The 12,924-nt window shown below is 41.7% G+C and overlaps 1 protein-coding gene and 1 long non-coding RNA gene across 6 annotated transcripts in view; one reads left to right on the top strand and one right to left on the bottom strand.

Moving 5' to 3' along the window:
- Positions 1-5,621, bottom strand: part of POSTN (periostin) — a 99,431-nt gene extending 93,810 nt beyond the window's left edge. For all 4 annotated transcript variants that reach the window (XM_068267096.1, XM_068267098.1, XM_068267097.1 and 1 more), the window contains exons 1-2: positions 5,441-5,621; positions 4,062-4,160 (exon numbers count right to left, since the gene is read on the bottom strand). In XM_068267096.1, the coding sequence (XP_068123197.1) occupies positions 4,062-4,160; positions 5,441-5,562 (221 nt within the window). In that variant the 5' untranslated portion in view covers positions 5,563-5,621. The remainder of the gene's footprint in view (positions 1-4,061; positions 4,161-5,440) is intronic.
- LOC137545645 (uncharacterized) overlaps positions 1-12,924 on the top strand; it is a 158,872-nt gene that overhangs the window by 10,536 nt on the left and 135,412 nt on the right. The window lies entirely within an intron of this gene.

The raw sequence follows: 12,924 nt of genomic DNA on the forward strand, positions 1-12,924 counted from the left end.
ATAGCCTAATTGGCTACAATGTGCCTGCTGACTGTGATGTAGAGGGTCAAAGTTGACCCAAATGGTGCACTATGGGGGTGAACCGAACTTCCAGGAAAATTCGCCTTACACGGTGAACGTGAACCACCGGAAGTTCGCCTGGAACCGTTCGCCGGCGAACCGTTCGGGCCATCTCTAGCCACATGTAAATATCTATGCAGATAGTGCCCTGGCTAGGATTCAGAAAAAGCAGGGTGAAGCAATAGAGCTATAAAGAGGGTTAAGTTTAAGACACTTGGCTTTCATAGCAAGATGTTGTCATAGTGATGCCCTCCCTCTCCCTCGTAAATGGAAATAACTGCATATGACAGTGATCTGCAAACTTGGCTCTCCAGCTGTTCAGGAACTACAAGTCCCACAATCCATTGCAGGAGTCTGACAGCCACAGTTATGATTCATAAAGGCAAATGCATTGTGGGACTTGTACTTTCTTAACAGTTGGAGAGCCAAGTTTGCAGATCACTGGCATATGACAATGTAATGTACAGTCACATAGAACTTTCAGTACATTCAGTTTATGGACACATGGTTGTATATATACTCCCCTCACAGGCTCTGCTACTGTTTAAAAGAACACATTTCCACCAATCTTCACACTGCAGGCAATCCTCTCTCCTTCCACTCAGTCTGAATACTGAATTACAGTGTCTGGAGCTCCCTTCTGTCCTGGGTCCCATAGCAGCGTAGTGTATAGCTACCTTCTTGCAGATAACAGCTAAGCCACCTTTCTGCAGAAGACCTCAGACAGCTGCATCTTTGCTTTGTTGAAGGCTACCAATTAAATGCATCACTCTAAGCCAATTCACTGAGGTGTGTTGCGGCATAACGGCCGCTTTGTACTTGCCGCACTCCAATGCACACCTATGTGACAATGCACCACCCAGGCAATCCTGTTTTGGAATTCGGTGAATTTTTGCGAAAATCTTTGGAAATATTCGTGTGTTCGAAATTTCGCTGTATGCCGATGCTTATGCCCTTATGCGGAAATTTCCGAAAAAATACGCTGCATGCGGACGCCTATGCCCTTATGCTGTATGCGGACGCTTATGCCCTCATGCGGAAAAATGTCCGCAAAAATAAGCTGTATGCGGATGCTTATGCCCTTATGCGGAAAAAATATGCTGTATGCAGACGCTTATGCCCTTATGCATAGCGGGCAAACCTTCGCATATTGGTACTACGATATGCGGAAATACATACGCGATAAACTATGTATTTAAGGCTAATATAACGGGCATTAGGTGAAAATTAACGTGAAAATATTCGATCGAAAATTCGCATGTCGAAAAAAAATTAGTGCTTTTTTGGGCGAAAAGAATATTTGCATTTTCACTCATCACTGTTCACAGTGCTTGGGTTGCATTGCAGTATAACAGCATGTGGCATCGTAATGTGTGCTACCACGTGACACAAGCGCCACTGCTATACACCCCTAGCATGTATAGCGCAAATAGAGGAGCGGGATACCAAAGAGGGATGGGCACTGTGCGGTGGGTGACATAGGACAGGTAATGTATAAATGCACACATGGAGGGCACATTTATACAGTATGTGGAACAGCTCGTTCCGATATTGCACACCATTACCGCCGCACACCCAATTGACCACTACGGCCTGCAATTTTGAAGCATGTCCAATCAATACATACAACCAATTTCAACCAGAAATTGAATGCATTGTCGATCAGGCATGCTCTTGGCAGCACTGATTTTTATCCGATTCGATAAACATTATCGTATCAGATGGTAGATCGGCCATCATATCGAGTAGTGTATGGCCACCTTTAGTTCATACAATAATAGGATTCCATGGGTCATTTTTCTAGGCAAACATAATTGAATGGCCACTGTTGACTGCCATTCTATTTACAATCCTATTCCTATTTATCAGGATGGCACTTTACATTTATGTTTAACCGCTCCTTTCATGAAACATAAACTTACAAAGGAAGGTAAATATATCCATCTCAGGAATGTTTTGCCCTAGAGCATTATGGAAAGCACAGGACCTCCCGTATAAAGCACTGGAGGATAATGGGTGGGCTGTGAGTACTGTACTCACCTCCTGTGCACGATCCCCCTGCCCGCCAACACTACCTCCCCCTGACTCCATCCACTTCAAGCTTTTAATCATTCTCAATGAGCTCATCATTACCTATACCTTTTAGATTTTAAGAAATCTATTACATTTTCATTCTTATTCTTCACAAGACTACAGAATTATTATTATTTAGTATTTATATAACGCATAACATCTTTTTTCACTGTGCTGGACAGCGTATATTGTCTTGTCACTTAACTGTCCCTTATAGGAGCTCTAATCTAATCCCTACTATAGTCATATGTCTATATCATGTAGTGTATGTATGGTGTAGTGTATGTATCGTAGTCTAGGGCCAACTTAGGGGGAAGCCAATTCACTTATCTGTATGTTTTTGGGTTGTGGGAGATAACCGGAGTGCCTGGATGAAACTCACACAGACACAGGGAGAACATACAAACTCCATGCAGATAGTGCCCTGGCTGGGATTCAAACCAAGGACCCAGCACTGCAAGGCGAGAGTGCTATACACTACGCCACTGTGCTGCCCAGAACCTGATGATAGGAAACCAGGATTTCCTGCTGTGTGACCCACAACTGAGAGTACCACCATCATTCCTCTTTCCTCCACTATTAGTGCATTCCAGCTGCTAGGACTGCACGGAAGACTTCTAACCAAGGTGCCTCTTTACATAATCAGTGCTTGTAAAGATTGCTTATACATTGAGTCATACAAAAAGTCAAGTACGGTACAAGTCTCAAACATGTAACTTTAGCACAGAACATAATTTGGAACACATGGTATTTTCCACAGGAAACTCTTATTCAGCATATGATGTATTCCAGACTGCTTAGAGGGAACTTAACTGACCTTATTCATTCTTCTGCTGTCTTGCATGATCCCTTCTGTACTTTACATTAATCACATTGTTAATATGCCTTCCTCTTGTAACTTTATCCTTGGCTCAGGGTGTTTAGGATATCAGAAGATGTTAAAAATAGCCTTAGAACTATATAAATGCACTGGTTTAAAACAGTGATGCTCATCCTTACTGAAACCGGAACCCCAGCTATTCCTGAGCCATTATTTTATGCCTTTAAGGCTCCTACTGTCAGTTAGCCACTGCCACAAATCATTTTTTCACTTTTACGAAGGATTGCTGATAGCACTCATACAGTATAAATACAATGCCTATCAATTGTCCACGGACTAATGCAGTGATGAGTCAAGTCACTCACTGCCTGTTGTGTTTAACAGGCAACAGTATTCAACTGAGCTGCAACTGTCATTTTTTCTCCACCAAATAATCACCAAGTTCAAATGACTGTGTACAACCTCACTTAGTTACGTGTGTACAAAGAAAGGAGGTGGTTCACTGAAAGAGCCTGATGCATCCATGTGAATCAGCCCTCAAAGCATAGATCCCATTGATATTCATTGCGAATCGGTTAATGCCTTCAATTCTAAAACCATTTCTGGGTCTCTGATCAGGGTCCCAATCCACAGCTGCGGCGCCTCTCCAGAGAGCAAACTGATTCATTTAAAGTGTACCCGAAGCGACATGTGACATGATGAGTTAAACATGTATGTGCAATGCAAAAAAAAAAAACATATTAAAAACCAATAATTTGCAGGCATGCAAGTAACAAATTCTGTCTCATCAGAATCTTGTAATGGAATATAGTAAACCTTACTGATAAGCAAATTACAGCCATAAACGTTTTCCTGGCAGAATACAACGTCTGAGAGCAGGGGGACAATAGTTCATGTATTTTCATTTAGGAACACTTAATAGGCTGTCACTTAGCAGAGACAAGAAAACATTCAATCTGCTTTGTAAATGCTTAAATATAGAAAAAAGGCCATGGGATATCTAAAATAAAGTCCTTTTTAGGAGTAGGGGGTCAGATCCTATTCTTTATCTGAACAGTTTATTTTCATCTCGGGTTCACTTTAAATGGTTAAATGCTGTGTAACTTACGCTTGTTTTCCACAGATCGCCTTTTGGTGCCAGTTCTTGCAAGTACTGAAGTACTTCTTCTTGGTTCCTTGAACTTGCTGCAGAGCGCAGACATTTGGGCTAAAAAAAGAAAGAAAGTAGGAAAATATTTAAAAACCTGCATTTTTTATCTATCTATCTATCTATCTATCTATCTATCTATCTATCTATCTATCTATCTATCGATCTATCTATCATGTGGTCAGGAGGCTTGTACTACTAGGTAGAACACAATTAGCAACTCTGTAAAAAATCACTCACCCCTGTATTCCTTTGGAGCAATTTAATTAGCTAACAAAGGCAGCTTTATGAGTGCTGAACTTTCTGCCAGGTGCTCTGGAACATGTTAGCTGTGCTTCAGAGCATTTTACAGGGGCTCCCTTCCATTACCAGTAGGGCAGTAAACCACACCAAACTCCTTTTCCTTATGCAGTTTCCATGTGCTCCAGAAAGTGAAAGCTCCCTCTTTTGTTTAGAAAGCTGCCAGTGCTGCTGAAATGCAATCAGTGGTAGCTGAGAGCCCACATCAGTATCTACCAAACACAGCTAAGCAAACATTAGATAAAGCAGGCTAATAGCAGTAAACTTACAAATCACTGCTCATCACCAGTAATATTTTACAACCTGCATGGGTGATTCTGCAATACTTTTGTTACATTGATTTCTATGTTATGGGTTTGGAGTGATGACTTTTACAGAGAACTTTTTTTAATCACTGGTATTTGTTACGAAGTGAGTTTTTTGTACTATTCAGTCGGTGTATAGGTTTGAAGAATATGTCATTGTAAAATAGCTGAGTACAATGACCTTGTAATTTTTTTTAAAAGTACTTTAAAAAAAAATCATTTCAAAATACAAATGATACAAAAAGGCAGCTGCTTAACTACTTAACTACTTAGCAGCACTGCTGTAGCTGTGCAGCATCTGCAAATACTTGTCCTGTAGCCTGATGCAGTAAATGATGAACAAAGGAATGTTGGATGAATAAAAAAAAAAAAAAAAAAAAGATCTCACCATAAAAACTAAAAAGTAACAAAATGTCATAAAATTATAGTATGAGCAAAAAAAAAAGTATGATACATTTTGCAAATGTTGTCTTTTGTTGGCTATTATGTGCTGTATGTAAGGTTTCTTTGTTTGAGAAGGGACCTTTAACCTCAATAAAGTTTCTTTAAATAAAATAAAAAAATCTAATAAATTAGAATACTTTTAAGAAAGAATATAAATTATTGCAAAGCTGTGATGCATTGAAAAATCAGCACCTTACTCTTTATATGCCTATAATGTTGTTAATCTGATAAAATTAATGAGTTGTAAAAATACCTAATTTGGATGTTAAAAGTACAAAACTGAATACTCACCCTTGGTTTTTAGCCCTAATACGACTGTGTGTCAATATCTTGTCATAATACCCATTAGCCTCTGCATGGTCAAATGCAGACAGCAGAAAGGTGGCAAAGATGCATAAGAATAGACGCTTCATTGTATGAGTTCCCCAAATGTTCCCTGTATGTGAAAAGGGAGAACTGCCAAATGCTATAGAGCTGAAGGCAGATTATATACAGGCTGGAGTGGTGTGGGAGGGGAGCATTGTGTCAACCTGAGACTAATGTACCACCCTCCACAAGAGATCAGCAACTGCTGAAATCACTTACAAACTTGCAGGACTTTATGCCAAGAATAGTTTTTTTTTCTTCTCTTTCCTTTCCAGGAAATAAATATTACACGGCTAAAATGTGAGTAATACGGAGCTGAATCATTTTTCTTGCAAATATCGGCTGCATATTTGGTCCATTTTTAAGATTACTCAACTCTTAACTTTGAATACATAAAAGGAAGGAGATTTTGTAGACAGAGATGAACTTTTATTTAGCATAAATAATAATGTTGAGAGCCAGATAGGTGCTCAGCGTATATTCTCTGATATTTACTGGCATTTTTCTTGTGAATATGGAGGCAAAGGCAAAATGAATACAGCAAACCATTTCTACAGAAGCTATTCTGACATTTAACCATTTCCAGTCCAATTATTTTATCACAAGCTAAGTGCTGCTTCGGGGGGAGCTGGTTAGGGTCATAATTACGCGGCACAGCGGGGTGGCAAAGGGTATCAAAGAGGAGCAATTGAAAAAGTTGCTGCCAAAAATGGGGATTCAACTGTTATTTATCGATTATACTGTATGTGAGCGCAATTGTTATTTATCCTAATATAGAAAGCTGTTACGCTATTTAGCGGGCAGCTGCAATTGAATTGAAATTTATCATATCATTGTTAGCAGGGATCATGGGGTGTTGAGGTTAGGCACCACTAAGGGGTTTTTAGGGTTAAGCACCACTGGGGGAGGCGGGTCTTAGGGTTAGGCGACACTATGGGGGGGTCTTAGGGTTAGGCACCACCAGGGGGGTCTTAGGGTTAGGCACCACCAGGGGAGTCTTAGGCATCACTAGGGGGATGTTAGGGTTAGGCAGTAGGCACCACCAGGGGGGTCTTTTGGTTAGGCACCACCAGGGAAGGGTTCTGCATGAGAGTAGTGAGAGGTTAGGTTATAGTTAGGTTCAACATTATTGGTACATTTACCTATAAATGTAATACCGCAATTAACTTATTTACAATTTTTGTTATCGCTTTTGTTATTTTACATTGCGCTTAAATAGCTTTTTACCAACATTGATAGTAATATCGTTATTTAACGTCCCGCATAAATCAGCTCGCAACTTTATAAAAAGTATGCTATCAAAGTGCTGGACTTTGTCTGGCACTTTGATGTGGTCTGCTATACAAGGTCCGTTGACGGAGCAGGCAGCGGGGAGCCCAAATGTGCCCACGTAATATTTAAATTACGTTGTGCAGCAGCGGAGTGTGGAGAAGTGGCAGAGGCAAGGCTGGATTTAGAGCTTAGGAGCCTATAGGCACAGAGGTTCTGGCGCCATAAACTGCACCCCCAACACAGGTCCCACCTCCCCTATTATTACAAAAATAAATCATGCAAGGTAATGCCTGCTTCAGGCAGTGTTTACCTGACAGTGGAAACGGGGCTGGGGGGGACTGGGGTGTAGGCTTGTGGGGAGGGTGGGGGGACACCATACCTCCCTCCCTCTTAATGGGCCGCCCTTCTGTGCTCTGATGTAGAGCTAGTGGCGTACGCAGTGGTGTGGTTTGTAAATAACTCACCTCACCTGCTCGATTCGATGCGTCCGCTCCGGCAGCCGGCTCCTCTTTACTTTCTGTTTATCTGCATGACGCTTGATTTCCTGCGTCATACAGAGATCAAGTGGCCAGAGTGCACTTATGCCTGGCTACCTATACTGGGTACACCTACATCTGGCTACCTATACTTAGGGCACCTATGCCTGACTACCTATACTGGAGGCACCTATACCAGGCTAGTTTTAATGGGGGCAACTATACCTGGCTTCCTATACTACTAGATGCACCTATACCTGGCTAGCTATACTAGGGGCACCTATACCTGGCTTCCTATACTGGTGGCACCAATACCTGGCTAACTATACTAGGGGCACTTATACCTGGCTAGCTATTGGGGGGCTCCTATACCTGGCTAGCTATACTGGGGGTACCTATACTTGACTAGCAATACTGGGGGCACCTATTCTTGGCTACTTATACTAGGGGTACCTTTACCTGGCTTCCTATACTGGGACATCTATACTTAGCTACATATACTGGGGGCACCCATATCTGGCTTCCTATGTTGGGGCACCTACACCTGGCTTCCGATACAGGGGGCACCTATACCTGGCTTCCTATACTGGGGGCTGCCTAGCTACCTACCTATCTAAACTGAGGTCGCTTTTTTGGTCACACACCATAGCTATAATGCACAGTGCACATTGTTGGGTGCTATGCGATCATTCCAAATTGAGGGGGAGAGGAAAGCATCCTCAAAGGTTGCTTCAGGCAGCAAAAAGTCTAGAATTGGCCCGGAATACAGCAACATTGTTCAGACCTTTTGAGTGCAGTCTCTTCTTTGAATTGGCTCAAGTGGTTCATAGGGATTGGTGTCCTCGTGGACACTGGACCTGGTTGAATTGTGCAAAGTTTTCAGTGAAAAACCAGAAGTGGATACTACCTTCGATCTCGTGCCAGTGGATTTGATGCAAGTGTCCAAACTACTGATATATTCTGCTGTTTTGGGTTTGTGACTTTGTTTTTGCTGTTATTTTGGTTCATTTCCTGATTATTACAATTATTGATTTATAAAACGCCAACATATTCAGTTGCGTGGTCAGGCCCGGATTTACATCACTGGAGCCCATAGGCACAGAAGTCCTGGCACCCTAGACTTTTCATTTCACAAACCCACAAACCCCTGCCGTACTGCGCCACAAGTGTACTGACCAGCCCAGATGTCACCTCTCCCTTACTTCCCTCACCTGTCATAAGTAGCTACAAGTGCCCCTTAGCATTAGGTAGCTTGAGGCACCCTCAGTATTAAGGAAGCTAGTGGTGCCCCTGAGAGAAGGGAGATCTTGTCAGTGCCGAGACCCAGGTGAGTGACCTCTCATTTATGCTCGGGACTCTGCATAGGGAAGGAGGAAGGGAGGCACTAGAGGAGGGGAGTGAGCCGCCTTTCCATTATAAGGTGCCTGTAGGCATGTGCCTACACTGCCTTATGGTAAATCCGGCCCTGGGCGTGGTACAAAGTAAGAAACAATCATAGGGCTTGATTCATTAAGCTGTGCTGCTAAATCAGCACAGCTTAAATGGAGCAGCGCAAGTTAAAATGTCATTTAGTCACTTGACAGAAAAACCTATTGGGCCAATCAAAGTGTGGGGATCTCATCCTAAAATGCTACAGGGCCCAACCGGGCTCAGGGCGGGATTAAAGGAGCGGGTGTTATTTAAAATTTTGTAGCGTGCCCACTGGCATTGTAACTTGTGCTGCTCCATTAAAGCTGTGCGGCTCCATAATACAGGCAATGGTATACACCAGTGTTCATAATACAGAAATAGTAACACAATACAGAATACAATATACAAAATACAGAACAGGTAAATACAGTGACAAAAGTAACATGATGAATAAAATGTATAAAAAATTCCAAGATACAAAAGGGTGAGAGAGCCCTGCCCTTGTAAGCTTGCGATCTAAAGTATTTACTAACCCTAATTCTCTTCATGCTAACCCATTGCTCATGCATTGCTCTAACTTATACCCTAAGTGACACTGAAGCAAAAAAAAAAAAACACAAAAAAAAAAAACGTATGATGTAATTGAATTGTATGCTTAGTACGGATAATTAAAAGAACATTAGTAGCGAAGAAAAGAGTCTCATATTTTTATTTTCAGTTATACAGCTGTTTTCTAGAACACTGCATCATTCTCTAATGCAGTTTACAATTTACACTCTGTATTTTAAATGATGAAACAGAGCAGAACTAATGACCCTTTGCACGTCCTTCCTGGCAGAAAAACCTTAATGAGAACCTGTACTGAGTAAACATATTTAAAATAAACACATGAGGTAACTTCAAATGAACATTACATAGTTACCTTGCCATCAGTTCCTTCCAGAAGCTCACCATTTTCTTCTGACAATAATCCCTTCCAGTTCTGACAACATTTTGTCAGATCTGAAATATATCAGTTGCTGTCAATAAAGTATCAGTTGCTGTCAGTTATAGCTGAGAGGAAAACTGATGTAACAGGTAATGTCCATGTTTCCCTATGGCTCAAGTGGGCGATGTTACAGTTTAACAGTGTGCTGACCAGAAAGCTGTTATGGGTAATGGCCATTTTCAAAATGGAGGATGGAAAATCCCCTGAACAAACAGGACACGGGACAGGAGAAAGACACTGAGGAGTAGACTACATGGAAGGTAAGTATGACTTGTGTATGCTTATTTTGACTTTTAATTTTCAGTTCAGGTTTTCTTTAAAGGGGAACTAAAGAAAGAGGTATGTGGAGGCTGCCACGTTTATTTCCTTTTAAGCAATACCAGTTGCCTGGCAGCCCTGTTGATCCTCTGCCATGCAGCAGATCAGGTGTTTCAGACTTTAAAGTCAGATCTGACAAGACTAGCTGCATGCTTGTTTCTGGTGTTATTGAGATACTACTGCAGAGAAATAGACCAGCAGGGCTGCCAGGCAACTGGTATTGATTAAAAGGAAATAAATATAGCAGCCTCCGTATACCTCTTATTTCAGTTCCCCTTTAAACAAACAAGAAACAGTGAGAGACAGGTTGAGATAAGCACTTCAGAAAATAGCATTGCTCTCTGACTAAATTAGTCGGAGAGCTCAAAGAAGCTCTTTTGCATAAATAACTGAAGTTTCTTAACTCTTCCTGTACTGGAAACAATATGAGACTCATGTCTGTGCTATTAATGTTCTATTTCTTAGCTGTACTATACATACAATATATTATCTCATAAGTTTATTTTCACTCCAGATTCCCTTGAAAATGGAACTTTAACCTAGGGTTGAACTTCATCTCAATCAGTAGCCAATACCACATTTCCCATGAGAAATATTTACCCTTTCTTAAATGGATCATCAGGGACATCAGTATGGCTGATATTGTGGTGAAACCCCTCCCACTGTGTGATGTCAGGGCCATGACCCTGACAGTTTGCTGTCTGTGAACCTTGTTGCATTATGGAAAATAATCGCTGTTTCCAATTACCAAGCAAGCAGCATGCAAAAAGAAAACAGTATTTTCGCTAATCTCTAGTCCTAATGACAGCTGATCTGTACGCCGGTTAGGAGATAATTTCATTGGCCCCTGACCATATAATCTATGTGAGCCAATCACAGTGATCACAGCTTAAAATCGAGTAAAAAAAGGTCTGTGGTCCTCAAAGTGGTCCTGAACTTAGAACTTCTTCTCTGCTCTAAAAGATAAGCAACAGCATGACCTTTAAAGAAAAAAACATTTCTTTGTTACCGCTGGTACAATAAATCTGCAGTGTGTCTACTTCCTGCTTTCATGACATAAGGTTGAAATACTGTGTTTACAAATTAGCTGCTCTGCCGGGGCAGCCAGCTGACAGAGCTGAGAGATCAAATTACACTTGTGATTAGTCACAGATGGGGTGGAATTAGACAGGCTGAACTCTCTAAATACATTCGTGGTGCATTTATCTTTCTTTCTGTCCTATGCAAGACTTCAGGTCCACTTTAAAGAGAATTTGAGTGCAAAAAAAGTTCCCTTTGGGGGTACTTACCTCAGGTGGGGAAGCCTTCAGGAACCTAAAGAGATTCCCTTGTCTTCCTCCACAACCTCTCACAAGTGGTTGGACCCCCGAGAGTCTGCTTGTTGACTATGTTGTTTCCTTGTGCAAGTGCGCTAGCTCTGTCCCACTCGTCTCTCTTCAGCAATAACTGGGCTGGATCGAGTCCACTGCTGCACTGTTGCAAACGGTCTGCGCCTGCACAGTAGCACTGACCCGATCAGGCTCGGCTGTTTCCACTGGAGCCTGAGTGGGATGGTGGTAGCGTGCATGCATATAGAGGCTACATTTCAGGGAGCCCAGTGGTCGAAGGGTCTGAGAAGGGTGACAGCAGAGTAGGGAAGGTCGGAAATGCTGATTTTCAATTCCGTGGAAATTCTGATTTCCGCCAATGATTACCGATTCTGCAGATTTATAATTTCTGATTTTCCGATTTCCGAGAAGACTTTATTTTGTCATTTTTTGCATTCCCTGATTGGCCAAATACGTCTGAGTTGATTCAAATGCATTGGACCAATCAGAGAATGCATAATTTGACTGTGGTTATCGGAATACCACAGAAATGTTAGGCCACAGACATAGGAATACTCTGTAGTATCAGAGTCTTGTGATTGGTACAAAATTACCGCAGCAATCCAATTTTCGATAAAAAAATTCTGCATTTTCTGATTGGTCCAATGCTTCCGAGTTTTGTGAATGGGCCAAAACGACCGAGTTGTGGTAGATTTTCACAGAAATCTGTTTTACGAGTAATCAGCATTTCCGATTGGAAGTTTAGAAATTTTAATTCAGCAGGATCTGAATGAGCATCCTTATGGGGCAGCCTCTTTAGGATCCCTTGTGGCTTTCCCCTCCTGAGGAAAGTATCAATAAATATGCATTTCATAATAGTCACGTCTGCAGCTGCTACAGCCACAGGCATGTGCCATGCACAATGTGACACGTGTGCGATCCTGACAGCCCCCGAAGCGGAAAGGATTGGTGGAAGGGAATATGTGTCCCCTGAGCCAATCCATGCCTGCTTAGTGAGAATGATTGCTGTTACTGCCAGTAACAGCAATCATTCTAAAAAAAAATGCAAACAGGAAGCACCTGACTCACTGTAACAATAATGTACGTGACCTCCTACTGCGGCAGTGATTGGTCAAAGGGATCATGTGATCCCTTCACCCCTGAGGCTGCAGTGATTGGCTTAAGTGATCCCTTGACCAATAACAGTGATCATTGATAAAAAAAAACAGATAAATGTACCTGAAAGTCTGTACTGAGGACACGATTTTTGTGGCAACTTTCCACAACGGTCAACTTTTTTCAAGACAAATGATTGTTTTCACAATATCGTTTTACATTGGTTAACAAACATTAGATGGGTCAGGACACAATCACTGGTTGACGCTAATCCACAATCGATCTTCATGTGGGTACTTCATAAAAACAAGTAACAATGTTAGGTAAATAGTAAGGCTTTGTTGAATTTCATGTGCAATTTCATGCAATGCGAAATCACACAGAATGCTTTTCAATAGCTACGCATGTGTTCATTTGGTTTACGGCCTCGATTCACGTGCGTAACAATGATTCACATGCATAACAAAAACTGATTCCCTGTCGCATGAAATCGCAAATCGCATACGATTACCATAGATTGGT

Source organism: Hyperolius riggenbachi, chromosome 2 (genome assembly GCF_040937935.1).
Source record: "Hyperolius riggenbachi isolate aHypRig1 chromosome 2, aHypRig1.pri, whole genome shotgun sequence".
Taxonomy (NCBI): domain Eukaryota; kingdom Metazoa; phylum Chordata; class Amphibia; order Anura; family Hyperoliidae; genus Hyperolius; species Hyperolius riggenbachi.